The sequence below is a fragment of the Sporobolomyces salmoneus genome (assembly GCF_050403485.1).
Source record: "Sporobolomyces salmoneus JCM6883 DNA, S_salmoneus_JCM6883_v1_ctg20, whole genome shotgun sequence".
Lineage (NCBI taxonomy): Eukaryota > Fungi > Basidiomycota > Microbotryomycetes > Sporidiobolales > Sporidiobolaceae > Sporobolomyces > Sporobolomyces salmoneus.
This window is the reverse complement of record NW_027481143.1, coordinates 144,995-161,087: the sequence shown is the minus strand read 5'-3', so window position 1 is coordinate 161,087 and position 16,093 is coordinate 144,995. Positions and strand designations below refer to the sequence as shown.

Genomic DNA, 16,093 nt, shown 5'->3' with positions numbered 1-16,093 from the left:
GCAATGATAGTCAAAGAGAAGAGTTCGGTCGCAGCGTTCGTCTTCGATTGAATATTGATCGCGCTCTGAATCCGATCGTCGCTCTCCCTCTTCCCTATCTCTTTCGGTTTCTCCTTCGTCTGTGCCTGGTGGGGGATAGCTCGCGATGAACCATACTCCTGATCCCGTAAGTCCGCTCTTTCCTCCACCCTTCCCCTGTCTCTCGTTCCTTCGCTCTCTGCGTCCCTCCATCCTTTCTCGCTCGGCCGTCCCTGCAACGAAACTGATTCGTTCCTGCTCACGAGTACAGCCAGAGGAGTTGGATCGACCCATGAGTCGAGAGTCTCTACCTCCCGGCCACTTTCAGTTCGCTCCTCCTCTCTCGACCTCTCGATCAGCTTCTCCGTTCCTCTATCCCGGACCACTAGATCACATGCAGCAACAACACTTTCAACAGCCTCCTCCTCCCCCTCAATTCCAGCAGCAGCAACAACGATCAATCAGCAGTCAAAGATCACAGAGTCCTTACCCGAATCTCAATCCGCTCCCTGTTCAAGATACGAGGACTCAGTTGTTCGTCTCGAACTTGCCGTTCAGAGTTAGATGGCAAGACTTGAAGGATTTGATGAGGAAGTGTGGAACCGTTCTCAGGGCAGACGTCGCGCTTTCGCCAACTGATGGGTAAGTATCTCTCTCTCCCTCTCTCGAATCTCCCAACTCGAGTCCCGACTGACCACTTCGTTCATACAGTCGAAGTCGTGGATTCGGAGTAGTCTTGTTCGCACGAGCAGAAGACGCCGCGAAAGCGATTGGAGTCTATCACGGTTACACCTGGCAAACCCGAGTGCTCGACGTTCGAATCGATTCCCAAGATCCTACAGGAGCGATCGCATTAGCAGAAGCGAACCGACAACAAGCGATCCAACAACAGAGGGAAGTGTATCAGAATTTAGCGAGTCGATTACCTCCGGGTTCAATGCCGCTCAATTTACCCCCTCCGCCTCCGATTACTCAGCCATTACAGCATTACACGTCGAGTGGAGGCTATCAACATGTACCGAATCAGCCTCCTCCGCCGTCTTTACAGCAGTTCCAAGCCCAAAATTCTCCTTTCTTAGCGCCAACTCAGATCTCTTCCCCAATGCCTAACAGCAATTCCCCATCTCTCTTACCTCGACCAAACAGTTCTCAAGACTCGAACCACATTCCTTCGCGCCCACCTTCTCACTCAGCTTCGCCTCCTCATCCTTTCGATCAAGCAACTTCTCCTCCCCCTTCAGTTTCTTCCCTTTCGAACTCGCACTTCGCCGCTCCTTCTTCATCTTCTCTCGATCACTCGCCTTCTAGATCTCTACAACCAGGCCAACAACAACAGCAAAGTCAGAACCAAATCCCTCCCCCTCCTCCCCTTTCGCTTCCTCTCCCTTCTTCGAGTCCGAACCCGAACCAACCCTTCAATTACCCTCCACCGCCTTCACAAGCTCAACTAATGATCAACACCTCTTCATCCTCGGGACCTTCAATTCCCGGAGGCTTACTGAATTTCTACAATTCGAACGGGAACTCTTTAATGTCTGGACTGAACGGGGGAGGGCCGACTCTTTCGAGGAGTAACAGTAATCAACAGTTCGGACCGGGAGGACCTTATCCCCAACAGCAAGGACAAGGAGGACAGGGACAGGGAGGGATTGGGTATACGAATCGACATTTATTCATCGGAAACGTGAGTTGCTCATCCGTCTGGCACGCCCTTTCCATCGATTGACGTGCGGATTGATTGATCTGAGGATCCGCAGTTACCGTTCAATTGTCAGTGGCAAGAGTTGAAGGATTTGATGAGAGGAGCCGGATCAGTTTTACGAGCAGGCAAGTGAAAGAACCTGTTACAAGTCTCTCCTATCCCGGTGTAGGGAGAAGTGTCTGACTTGCACGTCCCTTTCCCACTTGCAGATATCGCACAAGGACCGGATGGAAGAAGTAGAGGGTTCGGATCAGTTTTGTTCGCTACTTCGATCGATGCCGAACGAGCTGTACAACTCTTCAATGGGTAAGCTCAGGTTTTCTACTTTCTCCTCGGTTACTCGAATGCTGATTCGAGATCGTGAACGTGTAGACAAGAGTTCCAAGGACGAACGTTAAAAGTACATTTCGACAAGTTTTCCGGAGCTGGATTAGGTCAACCTGGGAATTATCCTCCTAATGGACCAGGTTCGCAGAACGGACCGATGTATGGATCGAATGGACCTTATCGCTCAGATGGACCTCCTCCGCCTCAGTATCCTAACGGTCCTTTCCCTCCTCCGCCTCAGCAGTCGATGCATCAATATTCATCGCCTTTCCAACAACAACGAGAGTCGCAGAGACCTCCTCAGCAAACGACGAACGGTTCGAGACAACAAATCGCGCCTCAGTTCGGTGCGACGAGTCAATTCTTCAATTCTCCGATGTTCCAAGGAGGAGGAGGAGGAGGAGGAGGAATCGAACTGTTACAGAGCGATCGTAGTCAGTCGGGTAGTCGACCGGGAACTGCTCAAGCTCCGATTGGATCTCCTTCGCCAGTCGTTCAAGCTCGTCAACTCGAATCTTCGCCTTCAACCGAATCGACTCAACAATCGAATTCGACCTCTGACAAGAATGAAGAGGGAGATTCTCCTGAAGCGACAACATCGTCAATCCGAAACAAACCAACATCCAACAAAACCTCCCCCTCACTCCTCCGTCAAAACGCGGCCGTTCCCTCTCGAATCACGATGCCTCCACCTCTTCCCTTCCACGGTGGACCCGGAAGTGCCGGACCCACGAGCGCAGGAGGAGGAGGAATGTTCTCTCCAATGCGAACGAACTTGCCTCCGATGACTCCTTCGATGCCTGCTTTCACGTTTGGAGGTTTCAGTGCTCCGACTCCGCCGGTGCATCCTCATGCGTTGTTCTCGCCCGGGATTGGACCGTTCTCGCCTCAGATTGGATCTCCGTTCTTTGGACCGGGAGGAGCAGGTGCAGGTGGTCATCAACCATCGATGAATCATTTCCAAACCGTTGCACCAGGTAACTCACACTTTCTCTTAGCTTGTCTCTTCAGGCAACGGAGGCTGATCTCTGTTGACGAGTGTAGGAGCACCGAGTCCAGGATTCGGGTTCAATCCAATGTTCCCGGCTTTCCCTCCTACTCCGAATGGAGTTCATCCTTCCCAAATGCAGGTTCAACAACAACAACAACAATCGCATCAGAATGGCGGATACCCGATCAACGGAAACGGAATCGCAGGAGGAGGAGGAGGAGATCATCCTACACCTCTCGCTTCACAAGCTCCGAATACTCTAGCAGGAGACGCCAGCTACTTCCCTCGAGTCGAATCGGAGCAACGTCAGCGAGAAAGGACCGCACGTCAGGACGACCAGCACGGGGAAGAAGAGGAGGAAAAGACTGAACGACCGAAATTGACGGGTCATTCAATTTCCGATTCGCTCGCGAATGATTTATCGCATAAGTTGAGCCTCGACGGACAAGAAGGAGGAGGAGATGCGCCGACGACTCGACATCATCGAAGGAATTCATCGGTGATCGTTGTAGGGGGAATCACGGCTCAACCTGGTTGGGCAGAGGAAGAAGAAGAAGCGCTCGATATCAATGACGATACTTCTGGAGGAGAAGGAGACGATTCGAGGACGAAGGAAGACGAAGCGACGAGACAATTGAAACAGGAACGAAGGAAATCTTTCGTTCCTCCTTCCGCTGTTACCATCGTCGACGACACGACTGCCTCGATGGATCCGACAACGGCAACTGGAGGAGCGGGAGCGGGAGGTAGTCCGGGCAAATTGAGGGTAGGGGAGATCCAAGGAGGAGGAGTTAGGAGAGCTAGTTTCGAGGATTCGACGAGACAGAGACCGGCTTTCGGGACTTCGATTTGGGGTTAAAGTGGATTCACGGTGATACCATATTCGTTAGGGAGGAAGTAGGGGGGAATATCATACGTAAAAAGGGGGTTCATTCATGGTTTTCGGTTCTAGTTTATCATATCTTTGTCTCTCTCTCGCTTCATCTCATTATGGACTCTCTCTCGTTTCTTATTCTATTTGTTCAGTATTCATTTGACGTTTGTACGTGCGGGTAGGGGGGTCAAGGGCATTGTGAGGGAAGGGAAGGGTAGAAAAATCGATATAGGCTTTGTGAATAGTTTTCTTTTTGGCTTTATGTAACAGAACTGTAGTTGCCACTCTCATCTTCACCGTCTCGTGAAGGTCCTACTGTGTGAGGAGAATGGCGAGCAAACGAAATGGAATTAACTTCGCGAGTATCGACTTGCGAAAGTTATTCGAAACTCGCAAGCTTGAGCTGGCTCTCTTCTTCCCCTCGGCTGCAATTCGGCCACAACATTTGAGCGGTTCATCCCAACGAGCTCATGCCTCGACGAGTTCAATACGAGCCTCCTCCGACCCACAAGTCGACTTCATCAATTCCAAACTCTCCACCTCCTCTTCCCCAACTCGGTACGATCCTCTACCGCGGTCTCGTCCCACCAACGAAAGGTGAATGGTTGGGAATCGAATGGGACGATCTCTCCCGAGGCAAACATAGCGGAACGCACGAGAAATCGGGAGTGAGGTACTTCGAGACGAGGTGAGCTGCTCAATCTCTGCCTCTGTCTCCTAAGGACTGGGATAGGCTGACCGAGAGTTCCTTGCCGAGCAAGGGTTGAAGGCGCAGGTAGTTTCCTTCGACCGAACGCACCTGGTTTAACTCTCGAAGGGAAATCTTTCAAGCAAGCCTTCGAATCAAAGTACCTCCAAGGTCAATCTACCACTTCAGAGAACGGTAACATCAATGGTGGAGAGGAGACGACGAGCGAGTTTTACAAGACGTCGAGTAATTTCGAGGTCGAAGTCGTTTTGTCGGAAAAAGTTGCGGCGAGGTTTCGACAGTTGGGGAGATTGAGGGAAGCGGGACTCGAATGGGAGGGATTAGGGAGAGCTTACGACTCGGACAGGGACGGGACAGAGAGGGAATTGGACGAGTTGGGAAGTAGATTGTCAGGTAAAGCGTTTCTCCCTTCTTTCGCTTTCGCCTCGGAACCCCGCTCGACATCCACTTACCTTCCAGTCACATCCCCTTTCGTCTGATAGGCCTCGAAGTGCTGAATCTAAGCTGCACCATGTTGGGATCGATCGAAGAAGCTGAACGGATAGCTCAAGTCTTACCGAAACTTTCAACCTTGTCTCTCAAGTGAGTATCAATCGCCCTATACTCGAACCAACCGGGAGTATAGCGGCGTATGAAAGCTCACGCTCTATCGCAGCTCGAATCGGTTTGATCCAGTAGACTCGCCTACTCCACTGCCTGGTTTCGAAAGACTTTCGACTTTGAAACTGAATAATACCCTTCTGAGCTGGCCAGAGGTATACCTTCTCCTTGCTTCACCGTTGCGAGAACTTAGCTGACTGACGAACGTGAACAGCTCATACGAATCTCGCCTTCTCTGCCGAACCTCGTCGAGCTCGAATTCGGCTTCAACCGACTCACTACTCTCTCTTCAGCTAATGCCTCGGAAACACCGCTTCTACTACCAGAACTAGAGACACTGAACCTCGAATCGAATTTTTTGAGCGACTGGGAAGAAACCATCAAAGCTCTCAGTTCGTTACCGAGGTGAGTACAGCGAAACAACGTTGTTCTCTGACCCTCTCCCGCTCTCCTACCCGCGAAAGCTGACCACTAGCGTTCTTGTAGTCTCACAAAGCTCGTCCTCGCATCCAATCGATTCGCCGACCTCTCTCTCCCGCCTCCCTCTCCAGCCTCACCAATTCTTCGCAAACTTCGACACCTCTCCCTCTCGTCAAACCTGCTCTCCTCGTGGTCTAACTCTATCGACGCACTCGGTGAATCACAACCGACAACTTTTCCTGCGTTGACGAGTCTGAATCTCGCGGAAAACCCCCTTGCTTCCTCTCCCTCTTCGAACGGTTCGCAGCAACCTTCGACAGCCGAATCCGACAGTTCAGGCTCGTCGTCTCGCGAGCGGGAACAGCTACATCGACGGCTGAACGTGATAGCTCGACTTGGGTTTCTCGACACTTTGGAAGGAACGGCGATCAGCAAGGCGGAAAGGGAAGATGCCGAGAGGTTCTGGATCACAAATCATGACTCTTTGGGATCAGATGAAGCTCTGAGTGATGGAGCGTCGCGCACTTGGGCAAGTAGAAGGTTGGACGAGCTCAGGAAAAGTGAGAATCTCTCGCTTTCAATACGCGAATGGTGATAGTGACTGACTCATCCATCTCCGCGGAGAGTAGAGTATGGTCAGTCTCCAATAAATGGAACAATTGGAAGGGAGAAATCGCAAAGCGAATCGAAAACTGCTTCAGCTTCGACCATGAAATCTCGTTTAATCCGTTAGTCGATCTACCACTCTTCTAAGCTCCCCCAAGCTTATCGTATCTGTTCTCGACCTCTCAAAGGTCTGCGCGTTGTCGACTCGACCACTGCAGAATCTCCCTCTTTCTGCGACCCTCCGCTCGAGCTCTCAGTCCTCTCGACTCTCCGAACCCTGCTTCTCCGAGCCCAGCTCTCCCGATTGATCGGCAAACCTCTACCGAAAACGAAGTATCGCTTGATTGTCTGGCTTAAATCGAAGGACAAGGTTAAAGCGGACGAGGGGAAATGGATCAAGATTGAGGTTCCGACGAACGAGGAGGGAAGGGAGGTGAGTTGGTGGGGTGTTGAGGAAGGGGATGCAGTAGGGTATGAGGCAATATAGCTACGGCAGTCGTAGGTGGAAGCAAGATCGATAAATATAGATGCGTTTCTCAGGCAGTTTTCGCAAGACTCTGAGTGCGCGAGACTCCATGAGACTGCTCCGCCATGGCCACAATGTCTTTCTGGGCATACGGGAGCGTAGCTGTTGAAGCGCTCAAGTGGAAGAGACGAGCACAAGTCGAAGGCAGGAGGAAATCCACAGTTTTGCTTTTCTCGTCTTTCCCTCGATTCTCGTGCTCGATTTATCTCTGCGTGCGCCGTAACTCTCAAGTCATGTCTCTCTATCCCCGTAGCATGCGGATCTCTTTGGTCAACAACGACGCGCCGTGGTTGCACTGATTTGAAAGTAGAGGGGGAGTTGGAATAAGAAAACAAGTGGTTAAATTGTTTAATCGAAGAGTCCGAAGCCCATGTCGTCGTCACTGTAGAGGGGAACCGAGGTCAGTCCATGATTCTAAGGCTGATGGAACTTGGAAGAAGACTTTCCTCTCTTCCTTCTCCTCAACTTTCTCTTCCTTCTTCTCTTCGGCGGCAGCTCCACCAGCGGCAGCACCTCCAGCAGCGGCACCTCCGGCGGCAGCTCCTCCCGAGGGGACGGAAGCGAGTTTCGAAGAACCTTCGGCGATGAGTTCGTCAATGTTCTTGCCGTTCAACTCGGAGATGAGCTTCTCGAGACGCTCTTGGTCGGGGGTGATGCTAAGGAATCACGATCGAATAGGTGAGTATGAGAGAGAGAGGAAAGGAGAGGAGAGGAGGAAGTTAACACTTACTCGACGGAAGCGAGGAGCTCGGTAACATCAGCAGCCGAAGGGGAGGCGTTTCCACCGGAGACGAGGAGGAGGTAGGCGGCGACGTGCTTCATCTATGATGCATACAACAACGGAGCGCACGAACAGAGGGTCAGCATCTACTTCTTCTGATCAAACCTTCCCTCGTTGCCCTCTCTTTCATTTCTGAGCCTTAGTTCCTCCTGTATCTATTTCCTAACCCGTTCTCGCCTTTGCTTTCCCAAAGTCTAAACTCCCGTCGAGTCGTGAGGAGATCGAGAATTCTAGTTGGTGAAAGAGTTGAAAAGGTCGAAGGTGTCGGGCTCGAGGGGCCGTCGGAGGAGCGGCGTATGATGAATCGTAGACTAACTGTGATCTGGTTGAACCTTTAACCAAAGAGGGGAGTCACAACTTGGAGAAGAAAGAGAAAGAGCAAAAGTCGAACTTCTCTCCCAATTTTTTTTGCTGAGAGGAGAGAGAGAGTCTTGCTCGCCTCGCTTCTCTTCTTCTCTTCACTCCACCGATAGTAAGTTCCTCATCTCCTCAGTATACTCTGCAGTTTTTGCTCGCCGACCTACGCCCACCGCCTGCTCCGATGCTCGCCTTTCGAACCTCTCGACTTCCTCCGATCAACTTTTCGATCTCGACACCGACAAACACAACACGCATATTAGCCTCGTCAAACGATCTGCTAGCATGCTTGGATCAGCCGTAGCAGGAATGGATGGATCATGAAGCGCTTTGAAAAGCATTGTCTTCGACTTGCTCTCACACCAGAAAACGCTCGCCTACACGAGACCCACCGCCTACTCGACCTCGATTACCCCTTCCCCATACCCCTTATACACAAAGGTTCTCGTCGCATAGTCGCTTGAATACCAAAGGACTGACTTTAATGTCTCCTCTCCCCTCTTCCTCCTCCTCTCCCTCACTCTCTTCTCTCGACCCATCCTACAATGGAACCGCCGTGAACGAATTGATAGGTCAATATGAACGCCGACGAAGCTGCTGCCGAACGCCGACGAGCGCGCACCTTCCGCAAGTTCTCCTACCGTGGAGTCGAGGTAAACCCAAAATCTCCCTTCTCTCTCCCTCCTCTCCTCTCTGCACTCACTGACCACCGGGAAACATTGAGTGATGTCAATAGCTCTCGCAGCTCCTCGACCTCGACTCGGCCGCCTTCACCGAGCTCGTTCACGCTCGTGCCCGTCGTCGTTTCCAACGAGGACTCAAGCGCAAGCCTCTCGGACTCATGAAGAAGCTTCGCAAGGCCAAGACTTCGGCCCCCGCCGGAGAGAAGCCCGAGGTCGTCAAGACTCACCTTCGTGATATGATTATCGTTCCCGAAATGATCGGTTCCGTCGTTGGAATCTACAACGGAAAGGTTTTCAGTGCGTCTTCCGCGATTCCCTCATATCGGTTGATCTGAAGGCATACTGATCGTGAATGATCACGGTGGCGTACAGACCAAGTCGAAATCAAGCCCGAAATGGTTGGTTTCTACCTCGGAGAATTCTCCATCACCTACAAGCCCGTTCGTCACGGTCGTCCCGGTATCGGAGCTACCCACTCTTCCCGTTTCGTGAGTCTTCTGGTCTACGTAGTCTACTCGATTGAAAGGACGACTGGCTGACTTCGTGTATCTGAAACCTTGCAGATCCCCCTCAAGTAAACAATTCTTTCGGTTGTTACTACTTGTTGGATTTGGGAGAACAAACGTGGACAGAGTTACTTTGGGTTGTGCAAAATTACCTGTTGCCAAAAACGAACGTCCCGTGTCCGCGAGTGCTGCAGAAAGAATCAAGAGAAAATGGTTCCTTCGCGATTTTCCCTTTATTTTCATTTCCCCTGCGGACCTGCTACAACGGACGCAGATTAGAGCACCTCACGGAGAGTCTCATTACGACAAGCAAAACTTAATGTGAAAGCTACAACACAGAGAGAGAAGAAACAATGTCAAAGCTTGAGCTCATCGCCTTGAAGGCGGAGGAGAACGACTCCTTTCTCTTTCGTAACCCCTACTTCTCGAGTCCCGATAATCGTCCCTCCTCGAACTACCCTCTCTGTCATCCCGATGTGATCTCCTATGATCCCCTCGATCGTACGTAGCCCGATCTCTCGAATCCCTTTCGTCTCTGTGACTCCTCCTCTCGTAATCATCTCTCCTCCTTTCCCTCTCCGGACTCCTGCTCCTGCTCCTCCTCTCGTGACCGTGACTATGACCTCTCGTCGACCTTCGTTCTTGTTTCCTCATTTCACGTTCTTTTCGTTTCTCGTCCCTTTCTCTCTTTCTCGCTTCTTTTACTGCTTTCGCTCGAGCTTTCTCCAAGATCGTTTCATTCGAATCCTCCGTTTTGGGTTTCGCCGTAGAGGAGGAGGAAGGACCTAATGCCGTTTCATTTGGATTCCTCACAGTCGGTGCGAATCCCCTGTACGAGTCGTCTCTTCACGAATCAGTCGTGTTCCCGCGTCCCGAGAGATTGTCAGAGAGAGAGAGACGTACAACGCAACAGCTAACGCATCCTCCTCGGCCTCTTTCACTTTCCGAATCTCCTCCTTCCTCACCCTCTCTTCTTCCTCTAAATCTCGTTCTTTATCTTTTTGGTACCAGGTCAAGTCTTTGCCGTTTTGCCAGCGACCGACTGGGGCGTTCAGGGAGTGGCCGAGATAGTATTCACGGTCTTTATCCTACGGGAACAAGAACGAGAGAACGTCGGAGTGAGTGAGGGGGGAATGGGAGAGGAGAGGAGAGGGAGAGGGACAAACGGCTGCGACATCTTGCCATTTGAAATCACCTTGACCACCTCTGTGGATCGAACGTGGGTTAGCTCACACGAGGGAGGAGGGGGCAGAGGAGAGTGGAGAGACGAACCGGGTTCCACCTCTGTGAACGATTGCTAAGTACATCAGCGAGCGCGTTCTCGGACTGATCAAGTATGCTTCCACTCACCGTGTAGGATGAAACATTCTTCTGAGCTAGTGAGAGGTGAGGAAGAGAGAGAAGACGAAGTTCATCGTCAACGAACTTCTTCCTTTCCATCTCTCTGCTACCCCTGTCAAGGGCGATCAACGCACTGGTCCGGATCAATCAGGGAGGAGTTGAAGGATTATGCCATCCAGCAGTACCGGGATCGAACGAAGTGTTTCACCCTCTCCCAGATCTAGATCTCTCCCTCTCTCTTCGAATCAACCTCTCGTCGCCGGTTCAGGAGGAGGAGGAGTACACGATACTAGATATAGACAACAGAACTCGAATCATTTGCAACAACCTCATCCTGACTTGGGATACCATCAAAGTGAGTTCCTCCTCTCCTTCCTCTAACGAGAGAGTTTCGTATCTCCGAAGAAGAAGATTGGGCTCTGAACGCGTCGTTTGCGGGAAACAGATGGATACTCAGTGAACGGGAACGGATACCTTCATTCAGCAGCAACAATACCAGGAGGAGCAGGAGGAAATGGAGGAATGTTGAATGGGAATTCTTCCACTTCTCGATCTCCCTTCTCCCACTCTCATTCCCACGAACAAGGGACTCTATCAACTCTAATAACTCAAGTATATCGTTCAGCTCTATCGACATTCTCTTCCTCTTCCTCCTCTTCTGCCTCGAATCAACCATTCTTAAACGTTTCCTCCTCTTCCTCTTCCTCCTCTCTCCTTCACAAACTCCGACCTCAACCTTCCTCCTCTACAACATCCACACCATCAACAACAACAAACCGATTCGTGATCCCCTCGGCCTCTACCGTCGGATTCGTCCTCCTCTGTTGCTTGTGGTATTTATCCTCGGCCCTGAGTTCAAACACGGGTAAATCGATCCTCACCCGCTTTCGATACCCCGTCACTCTCACGTTCGTTCAATTCGCTTTCGTCGCGGCTTATTCCCTCGTCGTTCTCGCTGTACGGAATCGTTTCTCCCACTCACATTCGAAATCAGGAGGAGGAGGAGGAGGATCACTCTCGTCTAATGGAGGCCGGAGGAGGAGTAGTTTTGGAGCAGCAGCAGCAGCAGTTAGTATGAATACGTTACAAGGATGGGGAGTGAGGAAACCGACAAAGAATATGTTTAATGGAACTTTGATGATGAGTTTGTTTCAGATTGCGGGTCATGTCTTTTCGAGTATGGCGATTGCTAGAGTACCGGTTAGTACCGTACATACTATCAAGGTTCGTCCTTCCCTCCGCTCTCTCTGTTACCGGGAAGTTTGCGACTGATTCGAGTTTGGAGGAGTAAACAGGCACTATCACCGTTGTTCACCGTTTTATCTTACGTCGCACTGTTCGGAGTCCGATATTCGACTCCGACATACATCTCCCTCTTCCCATTAACGATCGGAGTCATGTTGGCTTGTTCTTTCGACCTACGTGCAAACGCAATTGGATTCCTCTGCGCTTTAGGTTCGACTTTTATTTTCGTCGCTCAAAACATCTTCTCCAAGAAACTATTACCGAAAGAATCGACAACAGGAGGAGGAGGAGGCGATGAGAAGTCAACCAGCGGAGGAGGAGGAGGAAGTCACGCGAAATTGGATAAAATGAATCTCCTGTTTTATTCTTCGGGAATGGCATTCTTCCTCATGATTCCCATCTGGCTCTATTCCGACGCTTCCTCCCTCTTCTTCTCCCCTCCCTCTACCTCTACCCTGACCTCAGCACCGGAAAACACGACGGCTTCACTCCTGTTCTACTTCTTCCTAAACGGTACCGTCCATTTCGGGCAAAACCTCCTCGCCTTCTCCCTTCTCGCTCGTACCTCCCCGGTGACGTACTCGATCGCTTCTCTCGTGAAAAGGATCGCCGTGATTTGTATCGCGATCGTTTGGTTTGGACAACCGGTGAAACCGATCCAAGGGTTCGGAATGAGTTTGACGTTTGGTGGCTTGTATTTGTATAATCAGAGTAAAGGATCGGTTGAAAAGGGAGAGAAGAAGAGAAGGATGGTAGAGAAGAAGAGAGGGGGAGAGTTACCGATGAATAGGGAGGATGCGAGGTTAATGATGATGGATGAGGCGACGGATAGTGGGAACGAGAAAGAGTTGATGAACGAGAAGAAACAGGAAATGATAACGAGAAGATCGTTGGAAAACCAGGCGTTTAATCCTTATCAACAGCAAAATCATCTTCCCCCTCCTCATCCGCCTCCTCATTCTTCCTCCTCGGCTCAACCTTCCCCACTGCCGCCTCACGCTTCAGGAGCCTCGACTCACGAACATGGTCAAATCTCGAGGAATCGTCAAACGAGTTTACCACTTGCTCCTCCTAACAACAACAATCCTTACTCCGTCCCTCCTCCTTCTTCAGCATCGAATCCTCCTCTTCCTCCGAGCCATCAACTCTCTCAACAATTCGCAACACCTCATGCAGTGAATCATTTGCAGGGAGGTGGAGGTGGGATACAAGTTGGGTATCGGTAAAAAGAATAAAGAGTCGTTCTCGAAAAATAGATCTCTCTCTCTCTCTCGTTTTCGTTCGCATGGATGTCTTCTTTTCTTATTATTTCGCTCTCAAGTTGATCTCATCACGAATCCCCTCCTCCTCATCGTTTCTTGTCTTGGCTTAGTAGATGTGCTTGCATTTTCTTCCGTCTTCCTCAACAGTTTCGTTTTTGTTTTCGTTTTCGATACCCCCTCGCTCGCTCTGTTTGCTCTTCCTGGAAATATACTCTCTCTCTCTCTCTCTCTCTCTGCCGTTCCGGAATCCTTCGTCGTGGATAATGAGCGGCGAGTCGTTACAGATGCGTGAGGTAACGGCGATCGGATCACAAAAATTCGTCTACTTCCGTCTCTACCGTTCCCTGCGACTGGTTCTTCGACTTTCCGAGGTCATCCAGTTTAGCAGCGTTCCATGAATTTATGACTGAGTGGAAATGCGGAATTAAATCAGTCAAAACCGAGCTTTGAAACCTGATTTTGCATTCGATTCTCACTCACTTTCGTCTCTCCCAGATAAGTAATACAACATATTCCCTGTCCCTCTTCCACCTCGACTACATCCTAGTTCCTTCATCCCTTAACGGCTCTCTCAACCTGTCTACAATCCCTCGCACACACGAAAGATTCCCCCTCTCCTCCCGTCCCCGAGCCGGGTAGCTTGCATTTCTTCTCGAATGTCCTCAATCGACACGGACAATCTTTCGGTTCTTCCACGCAGGTGAGCGTGTCGGGACAGAGGTAGGTTGGACAAGGGACTGATCCTCCAACACATCATCAGTAACTCTTTCCGGAGCAAGGGAGGGGAGGGGAAGGGACGGACCGGAAGAGAAATGGGATTCCCAGTCGATTGCAGACGGGGGTTGTTGCGAATGAGCTTGTTGTTGAGAGAATAGATGTTCGAAGAATGCAAGCGAAGGAGTGACGATTAGGGCCGTGAGGAGGACAAGTAGCAGTGAACGCATTGAGCTTTTGAGTTGACTGAGGCGGAGAGAGGTGGATGTGATGAAGAGGAGAGGAAGAAAAATGACAGAGCTGAAATCTCTCGCAAGGTTTATGTACTCCGAGACTGCGAGGTTACAGTTTGCGACAACTTCACTGCTCCATGACGAATACGCCAGTGAGACTCGCTAAATCGGTCACCGCAACATCTCACATCTCTCGCGAATCCGCAAGAAATGGAAAATAACTCGAAAGCAAAAACTTGTGTAATTCTTCACTATTTGCAAAACTCCCTCTTCTCCCTTCTTTCTCTCTCTTTCCCTCACTCGTCCTCCCCGCAGCGGACGGATTAGATAACGGCCGTCCGTGTCCTCTGGAACAATTGTTCAACGACCTGACTGACATGTCCAATCGTTTCCAAACTCGTATCGTATGCTTTCTATTCACATCCTCGAATCAACCGATCAATCAGTCATCAGTTTCCCTTCAAGCGACAGAGAAGAAGAGAGAAGGGAGGGAGAAGGGAGAAGGGAGAAGGGAGACGTACGTCAATTTCGGGTTCATCGAAAACGATCAAACATCCAGCACCTTGATCCAAAATCCCATGGAATACTTTATCCAGAATCATTTGACTCAACCTAAAACGTCCCAATTCTCTTTCCTCATCAGCCCGTTGCCCGTTGCTTGTTGACATTCCGAGAGAGAGAGAGAGAGAGAAGGAGGGAGAAATGGGAGAAAAGACTTACTTTGATTCGACTTCCCTAACGGGTTGTTTAACCAATTCCGCAACATGACTGATTTCGACTCGAGAGAAAGGTTCGATGATCCTTACGAGGTTTTGTTCCAATAGAGTATCGTACAACGAAGCTAGGTGATTCCTGATAATCGGGTCGTCCGATAACTCTGAAACGGTTTCAAACTTTTCTGCGTTAGCTCATTCGCTCTCGCTCGAGAGAAGGACAGGAAAGAGATAGAAGGAGACAACGAACCGGATTTATGGTTTTGTAACAATTGTTCGAAATCGGCCAAAGAACGATCTTTATGAGCTTGAGCAACTTTTTTCATCGCTTCGGTATCTTTTCCACTGTATTTCTGTGCGAGTTTCCCATTCAAGATTGAATTGACGTCTTCCGACTACCCCGTACGCACAAAAACAACCGTTACCACCACGAGTCAATAACTTCAAGAAAGTACGAGTAGAGAGAGAGGAGGCAAGAGGAAGGGAGAACTCACGAGACCCAACATGATTTTACACAACAACATGTACTTCAACGCCATTACCGATTTCTCATCCTCTTGAGAAGTTAAACCTTCGAACGCTTCGAAGAAGTAAGAGTAGGCGGTTTTGTAGTCTTTCTCTTCGGCGTGAAGGACTCCCGATTGAAGGTCGAGTTGGGCTTGGAGTAAAGGGGGACAGTAGATTGAATTCGCGGCAGTTCGGGCGCTGACCAATGCGGCCTACTCGAACCAACACGATCATGAGACGCTGGGAGAGGGAGAGGAGAAGGGAGGAGAGATGGAGCTCACTTTGGCTTTTGGCATATTTACCAACGAGTAATTCACCTTTGATTCGAGTAGATGAACCTCGGTGAGGATCATTTTATCATCCAACTTCTTCAATTCCCTCAACAACTGATTGATCAACCCCAAAGCTTGTTTATACTCTTGATTCTCGATATACAACCCAACTAATCTCGTTTCGAGAGATTGTTTCAGGAAGATTCGTTTTTCGTTCTTAGCCCATTCGGCAGATTCGAGAGTAGAAGTGATTTCGAGGGGTTTCGAGGAAGGGATAGAGGAGAAATAGTCGAGAAGAGTTCGGATCAGTTTGGCAGTTTTCGCTTTCGCGAGATGTTGTACTAAGGGTCGAGATTCCTTCACGACTTGGGCTAACTTCGTCGCGTCTCTACAGATCACTCAATCGTCGTCAGTCACTCATTTTCAGAGGCAGAGAGCGAGAAAGGAGGACTTACTTTTGGTCTCTGAAGAGTTTACCCAATTCCAAGATTGCCGATTCCTTCTCCTTCAATAGTTCCTCATCTCGAGGTCCTGCACGAACTCGTACTCCGTCAGTACGTTTCAGGTACTGAAGGAGAGAGAGTAGTTACCAGCTGGTTGATCGAGGATTTGTCTCAAGAGGGATTCCTTCTCGTTCGGATCCGTCGTTGCTACTGCTCTTTGTAATACCGTACTGATTGAAGTTGACATGGCTTGAATCGTTCTG

The 16,093-nt window shown here is 50.2% G+C and overlaps 7 protein-coding genes across 7 annotated transcripts; 4 read left to right on the top strand and 3 right to left on the bottom strand.

Moving 5' to 3' along the window:
- Positions 1–145: 145 nt before the first annotated feature.
- JCM6883_006466 (uncharacterized protein) lies at positions 146–3,897 on the top strand (the record flags this gene model as incomplete). The annotated part of the gene is made up of 7 exons (XM_076631845.1): positions 146–166; positions 290–660; positions 730–1,702; positions 1,776–1,845; positions 1,930–2,026; positions 2,093–3,024; positions 3,092–3,897. 7 exons carry the CDS (start codon positions 146–148, stop codon positions 3,895–3,897), a joined length of 3,270 nt encoding a protein of 1,089 aa, XP_076488181.1.
- A 485-nt stretch (positions 3,898–4,382) lies between these two features.
- Positions 4,383–6,734, top strand: PAC2 (Pac2p; the record flags this gene model as incomplete). Its single annotated transcript, XM_076631844.1, has 8 exons — positions 4,383–4,600; positions 4,674–5,014; positions 5,104–5,203; positions 5,277–5,376; positions 5,436–5,626; positions 5,708–6,201; positions 6,271–6,369; positions 6,436–6,734. The coding sequence occupies 8 exons, from the start codon at positions 4,383–4,385 to the stop codon at positions 6,732–6,734; spliced, it is 1,842 nt and encodes a 613-aa protein (XP_076488180.1).
- Positions 6,735–7,121: 387 nt separating this feature from the next.
- JCM6883_006464 (60S acidic ribosomal protein P2) lies at positions 7,122–7,595 on the bottom strand (the record flags this gene model as incomplete). Its single annotated transcript, XM_076631843.1, has 3 exons — positions 7,122–7,187; positions 7,240–7,429; positions 7,504–7,595. 3 exons carry the CDS (start codon positions 7,593–7,595, stop codon positions 7,122–7,124), a joined length of 348 nt encoding a protein of 115 aa, XP_076488179.1.
- Positions 7,596–8,489: 894 nt separating this feature from the next.
- RPS15 (40S ribosomal protein uS19 RPS15) lies at positions 8,490–9,172 on the top strand (the record flags this gene model as incomplete). The annotated part of the gene is made up of 4 exons (XM_076631842.1): positions 8,490–8,564; positions 8,648–8,891; positions 8,967–9,082; positions 9,158–9,172. 4 exons carry the CDS (start codon positions 8,490–8,492, stop codon positions 9,170–9,172), a joined length of 450 nt encoding a protein of 149 aa, XP_076488178.1.
- Positions 9,173–9,469: 297 nt separating this feature from the next.
- Positions 9,470–10,467, bottom strand: JCM6883_006462 (uncharacterized protein; the record flags this gene model as incomplete). Its single annotated transcript, XM_076631841.1, has 5 exons — positions 9,470–9,929; positions 10,004–10,188; positions 10,267–10,306; positions 10,373–10,384; positions 10,451–10,467. The coding sequence occupies 5 exons, from the start codon at positions 10,465–10,467 to the stop codon at positions 9,470–9,472; spliced, it is 714 nt and encodes a 237-aa protein (XP_076488177.1).
- Positions 10,468–10,609: 142 nt separating this feature from the next.
- JCM6883_006461 (uncharacterized protein) lies at positions 10,610–12,912 on the top strand (the record flags this gene model as incomplete). The annotated part of the gene is made up of 3 exons (XM_076631840.1): positions 10,610–10,796; positions 10,887–11,665; positions 11,737–12,912. The coding sequence occupies 3 exons, from the start codon at positions 10,610–10,612 to the stop codon at positions 12,910–12,912; spliced, it is 2,142 nt and encodes a 713-aa protein (XP_076488176.1).
- A 1,306-nt stretch (positions 12,913–14,218) lies between these two features.
- On the bottom strand, positions 14,219–16,077 carry JCM6883_006460 (uncharacterized protein; the record flags this gene model as incomplete). Its single annotated transcript, XM_076631839.1, has 8 exons — positions 14,219–14,308; positions 14,417–14,507; positions 14,616–14,772; positions 14,859–15,003; positions 15,103–15,327; positions 15,397–15,775; positions 15,843–15,918; positions 15,978–16,077. The coding sequence occupies 8 exons, from the start codon at positions 16,075–16,077 to the stop codon at positions 14,219–14,221; spliced, it is 1,263 nt and encodes a 420-aa protein (XP_076488175.1).
- Positions 16,078–16,093: the final 16 nt, after the last annotated feature.